The sequence below is a fragment of the Epinephelus fuscoguttatus genome, linkage group LG23 (genome assembly GCF_011397635.1).
Source record: "Epinephelus fuscoguttatus linkage group LG23, E.fuscoguttatus.final_Chr_v1".
Classification (NCBI taxonomy): domain Eukaryota; kingdom Metazoa; phylum Chordata; class Actinopteri; order Perciformes; family Serranidae; genus Epinephelus; species Epinephelus fuscoguttatus.
The window spans coordinates 21,789,533-21,815,165 of NC_064774.1; the positions used below are offsets into that span (position 1 = coordinate 21,789,533).

Here is a 25,633-nt window from a genome sequence, read left to right on the forward strand (position 1 = left end):
TCCTATTGCCAGGAGAGCAAGACTGAGACTGAGACGGGAGGAAGAGGGACAGATCTAAAAATAGATGTAAAAAAATCAGAGACAAGGAACAGACAAGAGAGTGCACATAAGAAAAGTGTAGAAAAAAAAGTTTCAGGGAGTTTAAGGAGGAAAAAAACTGCTAATTAGCAAGAGACACAGATAGACACAGAAAACCAGACAGACATAAAGTCAAAGGCTTTTATCGCAGTTGGCTGACAGAATCTGGCGCTTGAGTAGCTAAAGGATGGAATTCTGATACAGCTTCAAACCACGCCACTCACAAAATGCAAGAGGTATGTTTTTATGCCCGCATCTGCTCCACGTAGACACAAACACACACAAACACACACAAGCCCTAATGAGCCAAACTCACCCAGAGCGGCTGGTGCGAAGAGGCTGGCGAGGACTAGCAGGCGTGCGGTCCACATGGCCTCCTCCTCTTACCGCCCGCTGCCGAAGGTCCCAGTTGAGTTCAGTCTTTTGCTGGCAAATGCCCGAATCGGGTGCTTCCTTTATGGCACGGCTCCCTCCACTGCGCCGCTCTTCCCACAAGACCACAAGTCCTGTTGTTCTGGTGCCAGATGCTGTTAGTAATCTGTCATAGAAAATAAGAAACATACATGTTAGACGAACAGAAGACTTTACATGATTGTCTTCTTTGTTCATTTCCAGGGACAATTTGTCTTTTCCAGTAAGAAACACAACAGATGGATGCACCGTGGCTTTATCATCCTTGCGCGCGGTCCTTATGGCATCGTGGGTTTCAAGTTGTCATCACAGTGCAAGTTGCTCAATCTCCAGTCAGCTGAAGTCATACCGGGTGTGATCAAGCAAACACTAAAGGCAGCGCGAACCGCAAAAATGTATTTTCGGGTATTATGTTGTTGTTTGCTCATCAATGTGTTAACTCCCCCACCTTACCAGCAAATCACTCCCACAGAGAGATGAGGAGTGAGCGATGAGGCGCACGCTGCTTTGGGCTTTGGCGGTGTATGGAGTATATGTCTTCACATGTGCATATGGGCTCCAGACCTCGTGTGTATTCTTGCACGGCCCGTTGGTAATTGACATAAGAAACGCGGCAGTGTTTCCCCTTTCCTGTGGGCACAAGCCATAACTTCACAGCTTGAGTTGTTGCACCTGTGGATGTGTTTGCACGGTCTAAGAAACGACTACTGTGCTCGCAGGCTTCACTCCAAAATTCCAGTCGACAGAATGGCTAACCAGATCCACTCTGACGGGCTGAATGAGCCAGAGCTGCCCTTGGCTTCCTCTAAAGCTCATGGGAGTGCCGTCAGCAGTGAACTTCTGACACTGGATGAAGTCATCGCTAAGCTATTGCTAGTTAACATACAATGAATAACATCAAGTGGAAATTTACGTGGTGTTGGCTTGCAACTGCTGTGAGATCAACACTTAGGATGTGTCGCTATTCACAAAATGGTGCGTGAAAATTTGCAACTCCACATCCCATAAGTCAAGTATGACTTTAGAAAACACTGTTAGATGAGGATAAAAAGATTGTTTCATCTATACTCTGATGAGATATTCAGGATTATCCCCATCAAACCCATATCATGATATTAAGGTTAAGTCAGCTTTAATGATTAGGCAATCCAAACCCCTCTATTATCCACTACTATCAACCATGATCTGCTGCAGAAATATAATCTCAGCAAAACGATACAAGCCCAAGAGTGCACAAATGCCGCCATCCTCTACACAAGCATTATCCTTTTCACATTAGGCATTCCATACTGCATTTAATATCGCGGGGAGTTAATTCCATTGTGGGACGCCAGGAAATCTGGTTACAAAAGGTCAAAGCGGGAGCGACGCATCAAAGGACAAGGCACTGGGGAAGCTGAGTGACATCAAAATCTCAAATTATACCGACGGTACATTTTGAATACACCTCTATCCTTTCATCAGACTCTCCACGTGCATCCCTGCATGGAGTTGTGCTCCCCGTGTCACAGTGACATTCCCCCCATCTCAAAATCTAGCCCTTAATACCTATTCAAAAATCCTAGATTAGAGCAATCAGATTTTTTCTTTTTCTTTTTTTTTTTTGTGGAGCAGATATTAATGGGTTTAAGAGAAGGGCTGGGAGCCTATCATGAATCTCTGCATAAACAGACCATTTGGGCAATATTAAGAGGTTAAAAGGCAGTGTGCTCATCAGCTAAGTCTTGGCAGAAGGCCACAAGTGAACAAAACTAGAGCTAGAACAACTCGGCTGAACCACATTTACTGCGTGTGTGTTTGTGTGTATATATATATATATATATATATGTACACAGAAGTATGTTGGCAGGTATTTTAAGACATTTCAAAGCAATGTGAGAGAGTACATTTGATCAAAGTTACATCCTTGTGAGTAAACAGCGCTTTTAATAAAACGCTCTGACAGCTGCAGAGGAGCCGAATTAAATATGACATCAAATCAGATGCTGTGACTCCCCTGACAAAAAAATACATTATTGCAGGAGTAATCTCATTCAAATACACTGTCCATGCGGCAAATTGGACCTGAAGCTTATACAGAAGGACTATTTCTTAATTGGAGACACAGACTAAATAGAAGGCACAGGCACAACAGCCAAGAGAGACATTATACAGGACGATGCAGTGCATTTCTACCCTTCTCCACTGGATCTGCAAATGTGCTCTCTCTGACAGAGGTGGGGCTGGGTCACTGAGAGGGCCGAGCCTCCTCCCAGACTAACCCCCGCGGAGTGAGAATCAGTGGTGTGTGTATGCTTCTCATACATATCTTGGATACCCTGGGACAGACAGTGCAAGACAAACAGGACGAACGAAACAATGTGAGGGGTACAGCTACGCATAAAAATAATACCATAAGAACGAGCATACATTTGCAATCAGTGGGGACTCCACAAACAATACATGGTATGGGATCACTCCCAAGGTAAGTCTTCCCAAAACACCAAGAGGTCATTGTATACAATGCCTCAGTAATGGCAGATGACCTCATCGACAGTTATTCAAAGGTCGTCAATAGCGTTTACATAAGGTTTCCATCGTTTGCAATGTACACCCAGTAGGGATGCACGCGATGAGACGTTTAAACAATTAAACGTCTGCCCCCTCGCTAGTCTGCACCAGAATTATTAGTTGGTTAAACCAATTCGTGTTTTATTGATGTACAAGGCCGCTTAACTGTCATGCAGCCGCCTGCCACTAGTGGGGGCTACAGAGCCGTCAGACAGCAGTCCCCCTCCCCGCGGTAACGCTCGAGTCGACTTGGAGTTTTAGGACAGCATGGTGGGAAATTGGAGAGACTTCCTCCTGCAAAACCAGCGCAGTTTGGCAGTAGTTTGATCTCGAAAATGAATTCAGCAGCAATTAATTCCTCTGAAAGTTAATTATAATTTAGATGTTGTTTTATTAACTTTCAAGTGAACTGCTGTCATTTTTGTCAGATAATCTCCACGGTTCAATGTGCCCCACATTTCAGAGGCAATTTATTTATTTCAGATGTTATTTTAGTGGCTAACTTTTGACTGACTTGCCATCATGTTCACGTTCATACCACATGGCACAAAAAACCACCTAACCCTAGCCCAAATCCGACATGGTTGTTGAAGTGATTAAAGGCTTCAAAGGGCTCTTAATGCACACAATATTTTTTGGGACAATGTTTCAAACACTACACAATAAATTGTGCTAATTTTGACTGTTTTCTAAGTGTTTTCCTGTTTTTAGACTAGTCAGCTAGTCTTTATTTAAATTTTCATTTAGTCAACAGAGGAATTAGTCGCCAGGAACATCCCTAATGCCCAGCTGTCCTTTCATTTTGTAATACGAGTACTCAAGTGGAGTGTAACTGAGACAGTGCTGCAGCCGGAAGCATTACATTTTTTGCAGCAATAAATGCAACATAACAGATTTCCCTTTCATGGCAATCACCAACATTAAAAAAGCCAAGCAGACAGACGCGCAGAGTGGGTATTAGATTGATTTCCAAGCTTGATGACAGAACAGAGCACACTTCCTTCCAGTAGAGGTTAAGTTTAAAACAAGACCATAGTATGTGCAAGCAAGACCCCTTTTGTCACTTGTACCTCCAACAAAAAAAAGTACATTTCTGAATTCATGGCATTCAGCTTTGCCGCAGTATAGTATAATCTCTGCAGCATCTTTAACTGTAAGAGCTTGTGAGACAATCTATCACTCACATGGTATGATTGTTGGCATATGGAGGTTTTTTTGCAGGTTTGCACCCAAAGTGTCAAAAACCATGCAGGGAGCAAGTAGCAGGAGATAGAAGCTGTTTTTATGATGGAAGACAATGAGAATTTGTAGCTCCCTGCGTATCGCCACGTGCATGCATCCGAGTGTGTGTGAGACTCAATGCGCCATATCTCACAGCAGAACCGATAAAGCAGCGACTACTTGCACAGGTGTTACTTAGAAATTATCACATAAAATGAAAAACACTTCACTATCACAGTCGTTAATTTGCTCTCAAAAAAAAATGTGTGGGCTTAGGTACAGGAACTGCTATCAACCGCCAAAAGAACACATCATAAAATACATATTCATGAGACGGGCTTGGACCCAGTTCAATGAAAAAAAAAAGAGGAAGAAGAGGAGTAAAAAAAAAAAAAAAAAAGGAGAGACAGAGCGGCAGTCCGGCATTGCCAACTCGTCTTGTATTCCAGAAGGAGCCTTATGATACATTATGGTGCTGACGTTTCAAGGGTACTTACTCTGAGGGGGATTTAAGATAACTCCCTTAGATAAGTTGGCCAACATTTAGCGGGCCTAGCAGCGGCCGCAACTTCTGTTCTCAGCCACATCAAGGAGACTCCTTCATTACTGTCTCGCTGTTTCCTGCACAACGACTTTCTTACTAATCAGCGATGCTGCTGTTTTTGTTATTTTAGTAACCGTGCGTGTGCCAAAGGGGCCTGGATGAAACCTGACAGATTTAATTAATTGACTTTTCCATCTAGTTAAAGCAAAACGGAGCCCGGTGATATAGTAACAGCAGTGGTTGATGGGGAGAAAATATGTCTCGCAGCAATCATGCGATGCGGAGAAAAAGACAAATGGGAGGTGAGGAGTGTTAAGGGAAATGGAACCTATTAGCTTGATTTAAGCTGGATCCTAAATTAAGGCTGCATTGAAGGGGCTTGGGAGTTACTGAGACTAGGAATGTTAACGAAAATGCACTGGAATTTTCATGTGTAAATTCAAAATACACATTTAGTGTTCATGTCTGGGAATACAGCAATGACAAAAACACCTATCTGCAAATGTGTTCATACAAGATTTCAGTGTTAAAAGCGACAAGAGAAGACGTTTGGCTTGGCTGATTTACTACCAAACACCTCCTGCCATCTTGACATGTAAAATATATGAAATGGCCCCTGACATAGCGCCCCTGTGCTCCTTGAATTGGGTGAGAGTCAAATGTGTTATGTTGTAATTAGGCATGATGTGTGACTGTGCTTTATCAATGACACAACACCTGAAATAAACATCTCTCGAGAGGGCAAGCTGGAAACCAAAATAAATTCTATTCAAAAACAAATGAGGGAAATCATAATGTACCTGTGTGTCTTGGCATTTGGTGCGTTACTTGTCACCACTGTAATTTAATTTCCCTCATGGAAAAATGTCAGGGGCCATTTCATATATTTTACATAGGCCTGGCTTTCTTTTTGTTCTCTCTTGGACTCCTGGGTGCGAGAGGGTTCGCCAGGAGCAAAGTACAGTATGCAAGTTGTTTTACATGTTTTTTACATATACTTTTCATATTAAATACACAACTACCAGTTTACATATGAGTCACTGTCTGTCCACTGTGATTGCTGAGCAGTATTGCTGAAGAAAAAGAAAAGATATTAAGATCTTCTAAAAGAACAAGGGAGTCATAAAAAATTATTATTGAGTGTGATATTTCTTAACAGTTTCAGCAAAATGTCAACTACAATGCATGAATCCAAATGCTTTTATCATTTCCTCATGTAATGGAGAGGCAGAGTATCGTGTGATAGTGTCCTGCAATTTACAGTAAAACAGATGCTAGTGGTACAGACAGACTGAGTATTGTTCCCAGGAGTGGGCGATATGGATAAACTATTTCACCATGCTATCGTAACTTTACATTGTCTATAAATGTAAATCACAATATAACGCAATAAGCTCATGGAAATATATGTTACCTGCAAAATTAAGATATTCCAACCTACTGATGAAAAAAACCCAGTGAATCCAATATTATCAGCAGTTCTGCTTAGTCATTTGTATCATTGCCCACAATACAGCCACAGACATCACAGGGGCAGATAAACTGAAGACCACACCAGTAGCTATTTAACAAGCTGCAATACAAATGTGTTATTTCACATTTAAAAAATCACCCAAAAACAGACTAACTGTACCTTTAAGATAACACTCAGGACAGCAAAGAGAAAGAGATTATTCCCTTACTCATTTTCTATGTCTATGGAAGACATTAGCAAAAGCCCATTGCAATTTCCCATAGCCCAAAATGTCATTGCCTTTTTCTCTGCCCAACAGTCCAAAACCATGAATCCTTAATTTACAGTCACTTACGACAAAGAACAGTTGGAACAAGGTAAGGTCTTTTGATTAAGAACTTAAGCAATTAAATTCTGAAAATAGTTGCTTTAAATACTTGATTGTATTTTTGATAATTGCCTAATCAGTTCAATGCACAGTGCAATTTCTGCTGGTGGATGTCTCTCAATCAAAAGAGTAACAAAAGATAGATTTTCATGATGTTGTGGAATAGTGTGGGATCATGGGAGTTGTTGTCTTTATTTACATTTATTCACATTGGGTGATTTCATTCTAATGAAATAGATGCAAGTAACGCAACATTAGTTGCTAACGTAGAATTAGGTAAGTCGACTACCCATATAGCTACTGTAGCTAACGTTGTGTGTTGAATTCAATCTTAGGGTAGGGTGTATTTATAAAATTACTGTAATCATTAGGCAGCATGTTGTCCGCATGTCAGTGTGGGTTTTCTCTGGGTACTCCGGCTTCCTCCAACAGTCCAAAGACATGCAGGGTAATTGGTGACTCTAAATTGTCCATAGATGTGAATGTGAGTGTGAATGGTTGTCTGTCTCTATGTGTCAGCCCTGTGATAGTCTGGTGACCTGTCCAGGGTGAACCCTGCCTCTTGCCCAATGGCAGCTGGGATAGGCTCCAGCCCCCCGCGGCCCTTAACAGGATAAACAGTTACAGAAAATTAATGAATGAATGTATGTATTAGCTTGGCGGCTGGCATGAGCTACTTGCTATAGTAGCACATCATAGCAAGCTGGACCGATACTGATTCATATCTAATGGGGTCTGTACTGGATTACTGTGTTGAACAATGGCATGCAATGAAATGAATGAATGAATGAATGCAAATGAAAAAAAAGTGCTGTATGGCAACAAAATACTATATAACCATACAATTAAGTATAATTCTGTAATATTGTATAATTTATAATGTATCATCAACATATCATTTGGTGCTTCCCTGGACATACAACCAAATGAAATGCACAGTTACCTAATGTTAAAATTACAGATTTCTTTGGGTTTGAACATTGCTGGAAACATTTGGAATAGTAACTAAACAAAATATGTAACATAGCTCGAGTTGTTCTTACATATTTTTATGTGGAAATGCTCTATATTATACCTCTGGTTAACTAATAATATAATGTTTGCATTTGTCTGATATGATCATCATAAAGAGGATTTGATTTCAAGCCTGTGGGTTTTTTGAAGTGGTAAATATATCTGGCCATATCTGAAAAATCTCTTCGGATGATTCCTAACTTTACTCTCAGGTTAACTGTAAATATATTTCTCTCTGTATTTTCAACATAAATTAAAGACCTATCTTTTTAATCTGGCTTTTAACATGGAGTAACATTACAGTCTTGGTTTTTACGTGAAGTTTCAACCACAGGTTTTTTTAACGTTCTTTTATCTCTCCTGTTCATTTTTATTCTATTTCATTATTTATTTATTTATTTACACTCCTTTTATTCTATGAAGTTTTAATCACCTTTGTTAGTTTGTTCTGTTTTGTTTGGTTTGCTTTGTTAATATTTTATTGTCTTGTGTCTGTGTAATTCCAGTTTTGCCATGTGAAGCACTTTGGGCTTTATATGAAAGGTGCTATATAAATAAAGTTGAGTTGAGTTAATGACAGATATGGATTCCTTCACGTGCAGCACTTTCAGCCACCCCAACATAAACGGTGAGATAGCCATCACACTGATGCACCTCACCACCTCAGGGCATTTCCCCATCTGTCACTTCCTGACCCGAAGAAACCAAAGATGATTTTCATTAATCCAGACACATTCTATACAATGCTTCTGCAACAAAGTGAAACTTGATCCTCTGTGTTATCTGACGGGGACATACTAAGTATGATGTTACTAGTCACGCCTGCTTGAAGCCCTCCCACGTAACACTATGTAATGAAGTGGGATCGTGTTGCCGGGTTAAGTACCATGTCTCAGATTTTCAACTGTTTCATGTCCAGATGCTTATCACACCAGCGGGGAGGGCTTGGTTTTTATGAGACAGACAGTGTGTTCATGCAAATGAAGTGTCTCATATAAAATGAATATTAATCAAGCACACTGTCTGCATACAGTTTGATTGATGAGCACTCGCTCGGAAATCTTAGGAGATGAGCTGAGATGATTAAATCGAGATGATCCTTGCTTTCTAGAGTTAAAGATTATTTTTCGCGCTTGGTCGCGCTTCCAAACCTTGCTGATGGTTTAAAATTGAGCGGTCAATGTTATGATACTAAATACAGCAGAAATGTCAAAGTCATGCTGTCTAATGTGAGTTGAAAGGTGTCAAAAACTGAAGGTAAATGGAGAGTGCTCTTTTAAGGCACTGTGCGCATCTCTGGAGCTTGACAACGTGAGCAGCAAGGCATTCACTCATACAATTGGTTTTCCACGAGGGACCCCAACACGGCTACCAGTGACAGGCAGATAATAGCGCTAACTTTAGCCTGCACAGTGTGTGAATGGTCCTATATGATAGGCTTGTTGAGTGTGACTGATGGCTTGGGTCAAATAATGGGACTGTCCCTCCTCCCTCCCATGCGCACAAAAGCATTGCAACCCCCCCGACACACGAAACACTTCCCAACTACAAGACAATGGAAAGACAATCCATTAGAGGAAATTACTTGCACATGCAATAAAAAAAAACAGCTGCAAAACAAATAAAACAAATTACCATTACAAATACTAAACAGTAAAGAAGCATACAATGGGCATGGGATACATTCCCACAAGGGAGGGAAATAAAAGCACACCGGCCTGAGCAGACGCACAGTTGGGTGAATAAATGCAGATGGATGCATCGTTTAAAGGCAGGGCAAATCTGCCTTGAGACAGTTCTCCATTATAATGCAAAGCTCAGACACTATCCATTCTCCACGTCTTCCTTCTTTCTATCCTCCCTCTCTTTCTCTCTCAGCATATCTTGCCTAATGCAGCACAAATGGATCCCAGACAAAGGAAGAAAGAGAGGAAGAGGCGGGGTAATAGGCAGGACAGGAAAGATAGAAGGATGGACTATCAAGAATTCGGAAAGGGAGGAATATGAAAGATTGAGGGATGGACGATAAGAAGGTGGGAGGACAGGGTGAGAGGAAGGGAAATCAGCGAGATAAATGGGAGAGTTTGACACAGTGAATTCAGATTGATAAAAAACAGAAAACAAAAGACAGAAGATGCAAAGGGAAATGTTAGCTGCACTTTCAAGGTCATGAATTGCAGTGAGCGAATCCAACTTACAGCCTTCACTTCAGCTGCTGTTGCTTCTGTGGCTCAGGTGGGCAGGTAACCATGACAACCTTACCTGTTGGCCATTAATCACCTACCAGGAGCAATTGGCATGCTGTGCCCACAAACACTGCGAGTCATTATGTGGCCAGGCTTGATTTTGGATGTGAGCTAAAAGGCGGCACATTACATGACTGCAGGTGCCTAAACTGCATCATTCGTTCCTTGTGGCAAAAACTACTCCCAATCACCATGGTGATATCACTAACAACGAGATATGGTATATAGATTTAAAATGCGGTGACCTCAGACGTAAAGCCCATGCATTGTATGGATTTCTGTTTAGACAGCGGCATCAATATATTGCTGGTGTATTTGCTGACAAGAGCAATTTTCGAAGATACAAGTTGGCAGTATTGGCAGGGTTATGGGATAGATACGTGGTGGGGAAAAAATGACCTCATCTATGGTGCTCCCTGATAATGTGTGATGATGTGATCCCATTACTTTTCATCTTGCTCCACATGCAAAGTTTTCACTTATCCATTGAAATATTGCAACATCCACTGAGTAGATTGCCCCAATTTTTTGTGCAGACCGTCATGGTTCCAAGACAATGTATCCTATTGACCTTGGCAACCCCCTGACTTGTTGTGCACCAATCCGTCATGGTGAAGACGGAGCTGAGCCAATAGGCGAAGCTTTCAATTTACTGGTCCATCTATGTCCCAACCCTAACCTAAGGTCATGAGCTCTGGGTAGTGACCAAAAGAATGAGATTGCAGATACAAGGGGCTGAAATGAGTTTCCTCCGTCGGGTGGCTGGGCTCAGCCTCAGAGATAGGGTAAGGAGCTTGGACAACCGGCGGTTTGGGCATCTGATCAGGATGCCTTCTGGGCACCTCCCACTGGAGGTGTTTTGGGCACATCCCACTGGTAGGAGGCCTCGGGGCAGACCCAGAACACACTGAAGGGATTACATCTCTCATCTGGCCTGGGAACGCCAAAAGGAACTGGAAAGCGTTGAGGCAGACAGGGACGTCTGAGGTGCTTTGCTCGGCCTGCATGGATGGATGGGTGGATGGATGAATGGATGAATGGACGGACGGACGGACGGACGGACGGACATTTGTTACATTGGAATGACTAATTTCTATCTACATACAGATGGTCCTCTTCCAAGGAGTCCACCATGTTGTTCATGTTTTCACTTCCACCACCACAGTTCTTCTACACGCTTGACACACAGGAAAAGTATTGTCCTACAATGTCACTGCTAGATGCAGCTAAATCCTACACACTAGACCTTTGAATTGGATAAAATGTTTGTGTCAATTAAGCCTTCACAAATTCAAATTTAAGACTTTTTAATTACTTTTAAGGCCTAATATTTATAAAAATTGAAATTAAGACCTTTTAAAGACCTGTATACAATATGGTTTTGAGTGAAATGTCTATCAACTACTGGATGGATTGCCATGACATCGGGAACACACATTGGTAACATGCTTGGTAGACAAGGTAAATATTATACCAGCTTATAATAACCACCATCATTGTAAGCATGTCAACATGCTGATGTTACCATTTAGCTCACAACACTGCTGTGCCTGCAGTAAGTATCACCTTACAGAACAGCTACCAAGGCTGCTACTGTGTCTGTTGAAGCTGTAAATATATATATAAATGAGCTGATAATAACTTTACTGTTTTCTAAATGGACGACATATGGCCAGAGCACAGTTGCAAACCACATGAAGCACTGTAGCCTCAAGTTCTGAAGCATGCAAAGAAACACAATACAAGCCACACCCTTTTCACACGTGAAACAAAGCCCAACCAGGCCATTTTTCTAATTACTGCTATCATTTTTCAGCACAGCCTGAACTCAGCTGAGCCATGTTCGGAGGGCATCTGCTCATAAACCGCCTCAATTTATTTTCTTTTTTATTTGTATTTGACTTTTTCAGGTCTCAATTTCCCCTGCATTTTGTATTCCCTCTAACGGCATTTGCATAATTTTCCAATAGACACTTCATTCCTTGCCAGATTTGAGAAGGGAGAAAAAAACCACACGCTCACACACACACACACACACACACACACACACACACACACACACACACACACACACACACACAAACAACAACAGCAATTTCAGCTCAGCCTCTGAATCAGGGATACAGCAAATTCCAATGTCAATAACACTGATCCCAATGGCGCATGCATTTCAATATCATTATCTGATGCTGAGCCAAGTGCACAGAATATAATGAAATCTTAAAACATGAATTGCAGAGCATCCCTGGCTAGGCAAATGTGATGCACATTTCCAACAAGTACATTATGTATCATGCTGCACACACTGAGTACAGACTTGATTACAATGTTAATTCTCCCTTCCATCTGGTCCTGCATGTCTGTGTTAGTGTTTTTGACCACAAATCGCTATGGTGTGTCGAGGCGACATAATGATTGTAGCATGAGTGTTACCGATGACAAGAATATGTTGTAAATGGTCTGGAAATGAGAGGTGCGACTGTGTCACGAGCAACCACAGTGGTCACGACCACAGGGAATTCAAATGGGTCCCACCTGGACTCCACTCACGTCTCAATTAGAGGCGGTGCGGGAGAGGAAGAGGAGGGGGGAGAGAACGAGAGAAACTGAAAGATCTAGTGGTTTGAACAGAAGGCAGATGTGTGTGTATATACTTATGTATTCATCAGTGTCCACTTAATGTCCAATTCATACATATAAATGAAAAACTGGAAATAAATAACAAAATTTACTGGGGAATAGCAAGAAGGGAAGTCAAACTCAGAAAACTAATGAGGCAATTTAGATCAGTCACTACTGCGTCATTCTTTGCTCGCCAGGAAGTTCAATCAATTATTGCAGATAAATTGTTGTGCAAACAAGTTTTCTAACATTAGCCAACATAAATTACCTGTCGCTTAGTCAGGCTGTTGCAGCAGAACCCCTCAATATGTTCGGAAAATTGAGTTTTTTTAATTGCTTATGAGTTAAACTTTTATTCCTATCACGGTGAATGGAATATTTCCTCTTTATAAAATACATATCTCGCTTTAAGTTGCAGGAATTTTTAGTTTTTCTGACCACATAAGTTGCATGATAAGTTGCATTGAGATCATTTCACCCTCACATTACAACGTTTTAAAATATATTTCCAAAACTAGCTTAACATGATGAGTTACTCCCCTTAAGGAACACAGTGACGGTATAACTTGTGAAAACAGCAGGGGAAAAAAGATGCACTGCTACACATCAAGAGCTTCATAAGCCCTTTTTATTCAGGCTTACCTGTTGACATTTCAGTCAAAACATCTATTGTTGGAACCTGCTCTGCCTGTTACTGTGCAAACATCAATGTGAAAGTGTGAACAAATAATCGACGCAGCAATATATTGTGTTTTGTTGCGAGACATTATCGATTTACTGGCGCTAATGCTGAAATGCATTCTTTTGTGGTCATTTCTTTGTCCAGCTTTTTACCTCTTGAAACCAAAAGCACTTCAAAATAAAGTCAATAAATACAATATATGAATAGATATGGGTTTTTACAGGATTGTCTCTTGTAGTTGTACCACCAGTTAAACCTTGCTCCATATCCTTTAAAGTAAATAACATCATACTTTTTTTTTTTTTTTTACAACTCTGCAAAACATTACTATTATTATTTGAAGTGTTCATTCATTCACAGAGGTATTTTTGACAATGCTTTGACCTGAATCAGACTAAATCAGCCTGACTGGAAAAACTGACTAACAATAGTCTTTAAATGTGGCACATCTATATTAAAGAGTCAAACATAACATTTTAAGGATGAAAAATGTTGGGGAAAACCAGTGTAAACACTCCAACCACTCCAGATTTGTTCTTTGAGCTCAACAATAGTCCGTCTTCTTGATGCATTGGGTGTTCTTATTCACCTGGTGTTTAAAGGTAAATAATTGTCCAAACATCGTTGACACGAGGGTCAAAGGTCACTGAGGTGAACTGCTTTGTAGGCTCCTTTTGTGTTGTCGAGCAGCTTTTAGAAAACGCTGGCTGAAATGTGAGAGAGCTTGTCTCGTCAAGACCTCGGTGACCGGGCTTTGGAGTGATCGATTAGCAAGCAAGAATAGACTTATGAATGCGTGATGGAACACTCCAGGACTTGAAAAGTTCAAAAGTAGAGGAAGTAGGTTGATAGTACCACAAGGTATTCAGAGAAATGAAAGTAAAACTGTCTTCATTTAAAACTGTTTTTGTTGTGTAGTCGGTTGGTAATTTGCATACTTCACTGACAGCAGTGAAAAGAAACAACCCTAGAGTCCGCTGGCAACAGCTGCCAGCCCAGCCTAGATTCTATGAACCATTTCTGAATCATTATGGTTCAGGTCACCCCGAGAAGCCCTCCTCGTTGCCAACACTTCTTCCTCCTGCCTTCCCCGGGTCCAACTTATCACAGAATGCTCAGAGATAATCATCTATAATTGGGTGTTTTGTTTTTCCAAGCCACAGGGAAGAAGTGCCTGCGGAGTAATGTATGGAAGAAGTGCAGAGTGTTTATGGGCTTTGGGGTCCCTCAGCCTTCACTCAGACTGGTATAGAATGGAGTTTGATGAACATTTGATTGGTCTGGGCAAACATCCTCGTGGGGTATGTTTCTGGACAAAGAGAGCAATACTCTCCTCTCTTGTCGAGGTAAATGCTCTCAGGTCTAACAAATCACGGCCGGTCACGAGGTGCCTGGTCTTACCCTGAGTTCTTAAACCTGATGAGATAGCTGGGGCCCCCTGAGTTTATCAAACTCAATCTAAATGTCCACTGAGTACCAAGCAAGATTTTTCTTCTTTCTTCTTCTTGATATACTTTTTTTTTCCTACAGCCTACAAAATACATTTTATTCAGTGTAAAACTCTATTTTTATGTGAACTCTGGGCAATGTCTGTAAAATCAGGTCCCGAAATTGTCGAGAGTTTCATTTTACAAATGTAGCATACAACAGGAAACTGCTCGTGTCCTTGGAAATACTCTGTTTGATTTAGGCATGGGGTGGTGCTTAAACACAGTGTGTAGGAGGTAGGACATGAAGCAGATAACACCGCAGTCACGTAGCCAGGTTGGAATTTGGTCATAAAAAACACAATCTGTTGCAGTTCCTTGAATTTGTCTGACAATTTTGGCACCAGCCCTAACCAACAAAAGTTTTCAAATCTTGTCATCTCTGTAGTTAGAGTTATTTGCCATCTTTGTGTAGATGACCCTTCTTCTTACCTGTGGGCGTTTTCTTTCTTCCAGTTTTCCGCAAGCTGCATGACAGAAACGTTATCCATATACCCACTTGCGGTAAACGGTAAATTGTCTGGACGATTACCTGCTCTATTCACACATGGGCTCAATGGGACCTTACACAGACTTTGTACTAGGAAGCTGGCCGAAAAAGTGAAGCATGAATTTTGCAGCAGCATTGCAAAAACTCCATCTAATGTAGTCCTTGTGTAATAGACTCAGCAGCAAGGATGCTCATGCTGAGCTATTTAGAAAAAAAAGCCATTTAGGATGTACTGGTTTAATTTCACTAGATGCTGACTAATTCTAATTAAGTCATTAAAGACTTACTTTGAAGTACAAATCTGCAAACACAAGGGATTTAATGAAGTGAATTGGGGACCACAAAGCGAGAATCACATTGACACCATGTTGATGCTATCGATGGTTGTTCTATCCGCTTTGTGTGTGAGTGTGAGAAGGGGGAGGGGGAGGGCAAATTAGTTAGATGTTTCACATGTCAAATCAGAGCATGAACGGAGAGTACCTGCAGTACACAGTGGGAGGAGAGGACACTCTGTGACCTGTGTGCGCCTTTGTGTTTTCATGCACTCAGACACACTTTGGGTAGTGGCATGAAAACACACACACAATCCACTGACCTTGCCCTGTGTCTCTTGGCTGAGCAGTAGAATGTGTTTGGGTTGGACTCAGCAGGCAACCTTTCTAAATCTAAAAGCGGAGGTCTCCCGGGGTGAGGCAGCCACATAACGGTTGGGGGATAGTTAGCGAATGTCAAAGTACAGGAAAAGACTGTAAACCATGGCTTTTACAGTGCTGTGATTGGGGCTTACACACATGTACACACATTGGACTGCTACAGACTGGTGCATTGGGCAGGCTGTTAGAGAAACAGCCTTTAGTCCAAGAATTAAAAATGCACAATACAGATACAAAAAAAAAAAAGGTTTGGATATTTGGACCTGGAAGGCCTAACAATTGCAGTATGATTGGACTGGAAAGCATAATAACAGGGTTTGCACCCAGATCCTCTGTAGAAAATGTAATATTGTTGTTTCTTGGCAGCTGGAATAAACTGCGGAAGACGGAGCAAGTGCATACCCTTATTCTATGACAATATTCTTACACAGTTTCTCCCTCAAAATCTCACATCCCCAACCCCTTGCACTTTCTTCCTCTTTCTCCGTTGCTCTAAAACACACTTTAATTGACAAAGTGTAGAATCATCACGACTTGTGACCCGGGTCCAAGTCCTAATTGCACTCTGGTGTAATGTTCTTCGTCCACTTATGCCAGAGCCACAAACACCATTCTGCCCTCTCCACAGAGAGGATGAAAGCGAGGAAGTCAGTAATTGCTTTTGACTTTCCAGAGTACAGCGCCCCAAATATGTGGAAATTTTGCAGACCCACTCGGAGCAGAGTCTTTTTAATGAGATTGCCTCCTGTTTATGCCGACGGGATAACTAAAGACTCTCGCTTGATGGCATTGGCCTTTTCCCAATCAATATTGAGCGTATCGATGCTGTGAGGTCTCTGGGAGCAACCTGTATTTAATTTGGCCAAGACGATTGGCCCATAAGGTTTTACAGTAAAGTCATCCAGCTATAGTTTATTCATGCCAAAGCCTTGGATTTTTTTCTAACCCAATTAACAATCATTATAGTGTCTTTGTAGACAGATTAGATTAATGGATTCATTTCTCTATTGTGATCTAGTGGCGCAGCTCTGGGGATGGCAATGTCAGTCTGTTGTGTGGTTTACCAATTTAGTCCAGGCTAAAATATCTCAACAACTGCAGGATGGGTTACAATGACATTTTGTACAGACATTCATAATTCAAAGAGAGGAATCTCAATCAAAATGTTCAATTTCATCAACAGTTTGAATTTGTGACCAAATATCTGAAAGGGAATGACATTCCCATCAACCTCAGCTGTACTTTGTGTGTAGTACAAACGGGCAAATGATAGCATGCTAAAACACTGAACAAAGATGGTGAACATGGTAACCCTTGCTAAACACTGGCACGTTAGCCTCATCATTACAATGTGGCCTGTTAGCACAATGATATTAGCGTTTATATTTCAGCACTGAATGTAGTAACATTAAGATTGCTAAACATTAGCATGCTAGCCTCATCATTACAATGTGACTTGTTAGCACAATGATATTAGCGTTTATATTTCAGCACTGAATGTAGTAACTATAAGATTGCTAAACATTAGCATGCTAGCCTCATCATTACAATATAGCCATGTTAGCACATTGATGGTAGCATTTATTCTTAAGCACTGAACGTGGTAAATATAAGGTTACTAAACATTAGCATGCTAGCCTCATTATTACAATAAAGCCATGTTAGCATGCTGATGTTAGCATTTATATCCAAGCAGCACTTTGCCTAACACCCTGAACTAAAATGGTGAATGTGGTAAATATAACAATTGCTAAACATCAACATGCTAGCATTATTATAATATGGGCAGGTTAGCATGTGATCACTTTGCTCTAAGCACCACTATGCCTAAGTAGAGCTTCACAGCTGCTGCTGTAACGTGGAAGTTGACTCTTAGACGTTTAGCCCAGAGTGACAACCCTCCATTTAAAAAGAAATTTGTTAGACAAAAAAGTGACGCCATAATGCCCATCTGCGTTTCCATTTCTTGTAAATTTAGAAAATCTTAGGGCTGTGCACTGAGGCATGGCATCAGTGTCAAATCATTTTGACACTGATGCCAATCTTTCAGTGGCTCTCTTTGCATCACTGATGATCCTTTTTGATCCAGAACCTCACACCCTCTCACAGAACTATATTGACTACATTTCTGGGGAGTCCTGTCAGCCACCTCGATCCCATACTCCCGTGCTCCACTGAAGGAGAATTTCCACCCCTCCATCCCTTCTCTTTTCATTTTCCTCATTTCATTTTTGTACCAATACAAGGTTGGAATGTTATTTGACCTTCACAACAGGCCATCACGAGTGTGGTGGGGACCACCTTCAAAGCAAACTCTGAAACTCTATCCTACCCACTACCCCATGCAATCCACCCCCACCCTGATTCCCCAACGAAGCTCGCCAAGGCAAAGGAGATTTTTTTTAAACTTCTATATCTTGAGTGCAGGGAAGTCTATTTCAATGACTCTTTCTTTTGACTTGGACATGGAGCAAAGAGGAGTGTCTGGGACCCTCCACGAGTCTGGCATGCAATTCCTGGACCAGTTGGTTTCGGCACAGGGGGGAGTCTGAAGTGGGGGGAGGGGAGATCTCTGCTCTGACAGACGTCCAATACACACAGCTGATGCCTCAGGCTGGCAAGTCTAATAACATCATCTGTGTGAGAGAGTACTGGTGGATCTCATATTTATTACCCAATATGTCCATCGGGAGGGGTGGAAATATTGCAACAGCAGCCAACACCACAATGCTCATGTCATTTCAGAATGGATATAGTTAGGCAACTCTTGGCATACAAATTGAGAAATGAGGAAAATGTCTCACAACTAGCACAATTATGGTTGTCTCTGATTAACAGATGACTTAGGACTCCCAGTACAGGGGCTGCCTTGGTTCTTAAAATCTGCTACCATCTTGAGTTTGAGAGGCTTCATCAAATTTGATGGATACTTGCAAAATGAGATTGAAAAATGAGTAATGTGATACAGCCAATGGGGAGAGCTAATTTCACGTTAATGGTAGACCTGACTCACAGTTTAAATATTCAAACAGTATAGCTTTCTTTGAGACTATATATCAGCAGGCCTGTTCCTTCAGTGCAGTTTTGTGTAACTCACTGCAAGCATTCCTATTGACGGTCATTAAGAGCTAGGAAAACCGGTAATGCCAAGCTGTAGTTACCATTTTTGTTAGATTGTGTCTGTGCTTTATTACAGTCAGTGCATTTACATGAACTTAAAGAACAAGTCTGAAGATATTAAAAAAACAATATCCCATGCAAAAGACCAACATCAATAATGTTTTGATCCTACTAACAAGTACTTTCTACAGCGTATTCCTCTGTGCTCTGAGCTTATTCCTCTGCTTCCTCTGTACTATTGAAAACACATTCAGTCAAACCATTGCACACAGTGACATGTTCCTTTATTAGGATGAACATGGGCATCATAGTTTATTTTGATCTGCCCTACATACACCATCCTGCTGTTGTCAATACTTATGACAGCACCAGATGTGTATTAATCCACAGACGAAAAAAAGTCCCCAGTAAATACATCATTTACTCCTGCTTGAGTACCATGTGCTTAAAACTACAGTGCCCAGCTGTTTTAGGGAAGTACTTAATTTTTTTCCTCAAAATTCTGACAATATATTGTGAATTATTTTTCAAGATGTACACCTTAAAGTAGGAACGAATAGGCTGCCACAAACGGGGTAGAAAAGTTGTAAGGTACTGAAATACAGACTTATAGACCTCTTTTTTTGTGATCTCTTCATGGGATGTGTTGAGAATAAGACTTGCATATATAATGCTAGCCTTATCCTTTAAGAGACCTGGTTATTGTTGGCTTTCTGCTGTAACCTAGTATCTTAAACATCATGTACTATGAAAAGGAAACCTGTTTTTCTTCACCTGTGTAAGGGATTAAGAGAAACCTTATTCGCACGGCAACATGTTTTTAACAAGCTGAATTCCTTGGTCTTGAGTACACAGGTAAACAAAAGACAGTGTTTCCCATATAGTGAATCTTGTGGCAGTCTGCCACAGAATCAACATTGCCTGCTATATATTGATTTACTTTTCTTATTCTTTTTACTACTTAAAATCTGTCATTTGCTCAATGTCCTGCACACAGCACTATCGGATTGGTTTCGCGTCATGACTAATAGCCTATTAACACTGAGAGCTGCTTTTCCATAGACAGTTAAAGACAAATACAAAACTGGAGCTGGGGCGAGCAATGCTTAAGTTGTAATAAACACCGCAATCCTCGACACTGAAATTGTAAAAATTCTGCCGTTAGTAATAGTGGGTAGTGGATGTAACTTCAGTTGTATGAATACGAGAACAGCAAGTACAGAAGGAGAAAGTTAGACGGCACCTGGGTGCAGCTGGGAGATGTGACAAGTTAATTCTAGTTCATGAAAGTGCAGCACAGTGAAACTACAGACTATTCATACACTAGATGTATATGACACGGAAACCAAACCACCTTCCAACCTTCCAAAACCAAAAACACAAAAACCATAAGGAACAGATGAAATGGCATGTTTGTCGAACATACCGTAAAACTTTGATTAAAAGCCTAGTCCAAATTAAACGCCCAGTCCCTTTTACTAAAAAAAAAAAACAACAAAAAAACAGCTAATTGCAAATCAACACAAATAAACAACTTGTGGGAGGGGCGCCAATGTCGCCAATATGAAAATTCGCCACTGCATTTTGATCAAGGAAAATATGTGCATCACATCAAACCCCCAACCCCAAGCAGCTACCACCACACATAAACTGTAATTCAAGAAACACTAAAGAAAAGCAGAAAAGAAAAGATGTAGTAAAGATCTTACTAAACTAAAAGTAACACCAGATTATTTGTAAAAGTCAGACACATTCACAGTCACTGTGCTCTCAGTCCAATTGCTCAAAAAGAAGCCTCCTCTGAGGTATCACTAATCTCATTAACAATGACATTTTGCCTGCTTTGGTTTAAATACACGATACTGTGTTTGAGAAAAATCTGTTTGCTGACCATGTGTATGTTATCATCTATAGTAAAAATGTCCTCCATGCCTGGTTTCCCTTAATAACCTGCCTTCCTGTGTGTATGTAAACATGTGAGATGAGTTTCCCCACCGGTTCAGCTCTGGCAACTCCTTCAACAACATACCCTGATGCCATCTACTCTGGAGCCTGAATCTTTAACAGCCCTATCATTGAGAATCATGCCTTTCATCCTTTTTGACACATCACAGCGGCCGAGTCTCCGAGGTGATGGATGATGGCAACATGTACCGCTGTGCTCCTGTTTTCTGTTGTCTAAAATGTGTAAAGGAAAAGCCCACGAGCGTGAATCGCAATCGCTTCTGCTCCAGTCGCCGCAGCCTTATCTGCATATAGGCGGCATCTGCTTTGACCTCGCATACTGCCCAGAGCTGATTCAGTCATCAGCCAAAACACATTCCCAGTGTGTGTCTATTCCCACAGTACACAGCCACTGTGCTTTGGTCGTAATGCGAACATTACAAGGATTTGTCTGAATCATTATAACAGAAAACAAGGTTCACAAAGGCTAATGCAATTCTACGATAGGGTGAAGATATTTTAACAACTTTCAAATAAAAACAACACAGTAAAGTAGATTTAATGTCAGCGGACAATGTCAAGTGCCATGTACAGTTGACTGCGAGAGCCCAATTCAGACCACATTAATACTTGGGTTTATTCAAAATCTTGTTTTCATTGCCCTTTCCCACTGATGTGTTACAAACTAAGCCAGTGGTATTTCCTTTTTTATTCTTTCCTTACAGTGTTTTGTCAGCACTGCATTTAAATACCACACAGCTTTAATAACATTTTGGTAAGGACAACAGCACACAACATATTCCCACAGCTTCCCCAGGAGACATTCTGTCAGACACGGGGACCTGTCACCAGGATGGAAAGGGCACATGTTAAGTGGAGTGACACGGAGAAATGTCCTCTGTTCAGTCTGACTCTGCAAATCATTATTCAGATTGAAGCACACCTCAGCGATCCAAGCCTGTATCCATGCACTAATGCCCGCCGCAAATGGCCCCAATAACTCAGTACATTTGAGCGATTTCCCCTGTACAAGCTGAGGCTGACAGTTTCTTTGACGATCCCTTAAAAATTCAAATGACTTGCGTGAGACGAGGCGGTATGTGCGAGCTCGGGGAGGAGGCGAGCTGAAGACAGTTCATGCACAAAAGTGCACAGTAAGCATTCGTTCAGATTTAGTGGACTAAAGTGATTATGATTTTATGACAGGTTTTATTAAAATTTGCTTAACTGTTATGCTGCTGGTTCAGGTATTTTGTCACAGCTATGACGCTCTGTGTGATATGTCTTGTTTTGAGTATTATGCAAATACATCTTATCATGTCAGTGATATACACCTGATATGTGTATACACACTGCATACACCTGAATCACTGCACACAGTCAACAAGCTCTAAGTCATCCTAAACAACACCCCTCCTCTTAACAGCAGTCATCCCATTGTAGCTTTAGCAACTGAAACTAATCACAGATATGGATTTCAGAACATGATAAAGCTGTGAAGGCCTACATACAGATGGAGCAAGAGTGATACTTGGAATTTAAAAAGTGCAGAGGGTGGGTTCTTTTTTCTAGCCCTTCCAAAACCAAAAACATAAAAGCATAAGGAACAGATGAAAAGGTGTGTTTGTCGATTATACCATAAAACTTCAGTTAAAAGCCTAGTCCCAATTTAACGCCCGGTCTCTTTTACTAGCCCAGTGTGGCTACACATTTTGACAAATACAGCTTTCTCAATTAGACGCCTGGTCTGGTTGTCAAGCAGTTCATTTTTTTTAATAAAAGTTCTTAGGATGTATAAATAGGAGTTGTTGGCTACCTCAAATTATGTGTCCATTCCGCAATAACCCTGTTAGTTATTCATATTTCTTTAGCCTACTTTTTAGCATGTTAGAACGTCATTAATTAGCAACTTTAGCTTATGGCTTTACAGGCTATGAGTCAAATGTTATTGAATGATCATATTGGATGTGTGAAAACATTTTGTATGAATATATTCAAATCTGTGATATGTAAAAATGTCCTGATCAAATGATTTCAAATGTTTTTAATGTGTATTCAAAAATCTTTTTTCATTTCGTCAAAAATGTCATACATAGCTACAGTTCTCCTTACGGATTCAAAAATGAAATGAATGTGTTCAGATGTTTTTAGCACATCTAAACATTTCATTTAAACACTAACATAATGAATGTAATGTAATCGTACCAAGTGTGTTTACACATTCAGATATGGTAATACACAGCTACTATACTTTTGACCCTATTGATTCCATAGTGGTGCACAATATGAGGAAGATATGTGATAACTTTGTTGAATATTGCGCAGTATTGTCAGAAATATCAGTGTATCGATACATATTGATTCTGAATATTTGAAACAGTTATTATTTTCCGCAGTATCAATACTCTGGTACCAGCTGCACTTTCTCACTCTGTTGTTTGTACTACAGTCGCTCTGCTGTTCTTAGTCAAGAAAAGAAATGCTGTTGCTGTCATGTTGTAGCCTTTTTTTAATAAAAAAATAATAATTTTATGTCCTCGATGTCAATCGATGTATCTAATATAATTTTTTTTTCCAGGTATGGTATCGGAGTTAGATATCCCAGCATTGTGACGACACTAATAATGCCCTAACAATACCTCTTGCAATAAATAGACAGATATTCATGCATTCATTCACTTTTCGTAACTGCTCATCCTGTTAGGGGTGGCAGGGGGGCTGGAGCCTATCCCAGCTGACACTGGGCGAGAGGCAGGGTACACCCTGGACAGGTCGCCAGACTATCACAGGGCTGACACATAGAGACAGACAACCATTCACACCCACATTCACACCTATGGACAATTTAGAGTCACCAATTAATCTGCATGTCTTTGGACTGCGGGAGGAAGCTGGAGTACCTGGAGAAAACCCATGCAGACATGGGGAGAACATGCCGACTCTGCAGAGAGGTGCTCCCTCATCTCGGGGTTTGAGCCCCTCATCAAGAAATATGATATTTACATTTTAAAGTGCAAAAAAAAAGTGCAATATCACAGTCTGTCGTGATTTGTTTACTGCACAAGTTAACACCACGACGACAATAAAAAACTATGTATCACGTAGCACCACATGGATCATCAACTAACTCCTACAGAGTTATGTCAGCACTGTGCAGCTGTAATGAAAACACACAAGCCATACATGCCAAAGTCAAAGTAAGTCTTCATTCACATGTAGCACATGCACATCACACCACATCAACAGCGGGACCTGCACATTAAAACACCAGAGCAGCAGTCATTAGTCTGAGCTCTGAGAGTCGGCTCATGTTTCATGCTAAATTGAGTGTGAGGAGCATGAATGTACATCTGTGTTCATATGCAGCCTGTGCATGACAGGAAACAAGTGTTAAGCACATACCCCAACTCAGTGCAAAAGTATTGACAGATAAAGTCTGAGCAATGAGTCAGACTCGTATTCATTTCCCAATAAATAAACACAGAAACACCCTGCAGGTCAAGAAAACAAGAAGAAGAAGAAGAAAACGCTGGCTTTTAAATTTTAATAATGTGTCATATTTGAACGATTGAAAATGAAATTATTTAGCGCCTGCAGTCTTTCACAGCACTCCTTTATTATACTTCTGCAAAGCAATTTATCCGTTATTGCTTTCTAATAGGGCAACATATCCTGGGTCACATCTTCAAACAGCTAGGGAAAAAAAATGAGAACGTTATTGTGTATTAGCAGAAACAAGGCCTCGCAGTTTGTGTGTGTTAAATTGCCTAAATATGCATATAATGTCCCGTTTACCGCGTGAAGCTTGCCCTTCCGCTAAATGAATTATAAATACAACGGACCTCATGCAAGTGTGAAAAATGAAACACTTAGCACTCAGACGACTGTAGTTTGAGGGTTCACAGTGCCATATGGCTTCACATCCACTTTCAGCAGGGCTGTGTGGAAACTGATGGACAAAAGGATAAACTCAAGCTGTCTCTGGTAGCTGAAAAAAAAGGAAATACTCTTAAGAAAAGTGTCCCCAAGCTATTGTTTTCAGTATCTTAAAGTTTCTTCCTACTACAGACCTCAGCCGAGGTAACAAACACTTGCTCATTCCCGCTTCGTACGCTGTGTGAGAATATACATGGCTGATGCGGTTGTTTATCTTCAAGAAAGATTCACTAAGAAATACAGTTGAGTATTCAGCATCCTCCATCACTGTCCCCACACAAGTTCTTATGAGCTGTAATAAATGGTCAAGAACAAATCTGACAACACGATAGATGGCGCAGAGTAAGTGGGATATCAGACAAGTCCGTCCATGTCCAAACATTAGTCTTTGTTATTATGTATGTATTCAAATTCACACAGCTCTGGAGGTCATGCTATGAAGTGAGACACATCTGACGTATCTGTCTGGCATCCTCAAATCTGGGCAAAAATGGTTGTGGCGTCTTGTCACGGACAAGTAATATATCCCAAGAGTCCCCTAACAAATTGAAGCACATCGATCTGTTTTCCTTCGGAAAAAAAAAGAGATTGGGGGGAAAAAAACACTACTAGTGAGCCATTTTCAAAATATCCCCGCATCATTGCCCTTGATTTTTCTGTGCAGAGTCAAGGGGTTATTAAGCACAGTCAAAGTTGCTGAATTCCCAAACATATCTTTTTAAAGGTCAAAGGCCAAACTGCTGTCAAGCAACCTTTCAGACTCAGCTGCACGAGAATCCTTCCAATAGCTG

At 40.9% G+C, this 25,633-nt stretch overlaps 1 protein-coding gene across 4 annotated transcripts in view; it reads right to left on the reverse strand.

Moving 5' to 3' along the window:
• LOC125883407 (adhesion G protein-coupled receptor L3-like) overlaps nt 1-25,633 on the reverse strand; it is a 277,555-nt gene that overhangs the window by 200,510 nt on the left and 51,412 nt on the right. For all 4 annotated transcript variants that reach the window (XM_049567671.1, XM_049567670.1, XM_049567668.1 and 1 more), the window contains exon 3: nt 395-616. In XM_049567671.1, the coding sequence (XP_049423628.1) occupies nt 395-449 (55 nt within the window). In that variant the 5' untranslated portion in view covers nt 450-616. The remainder of the gene's footprint in view (nt 1-394; nt 617-25,633) is intronic.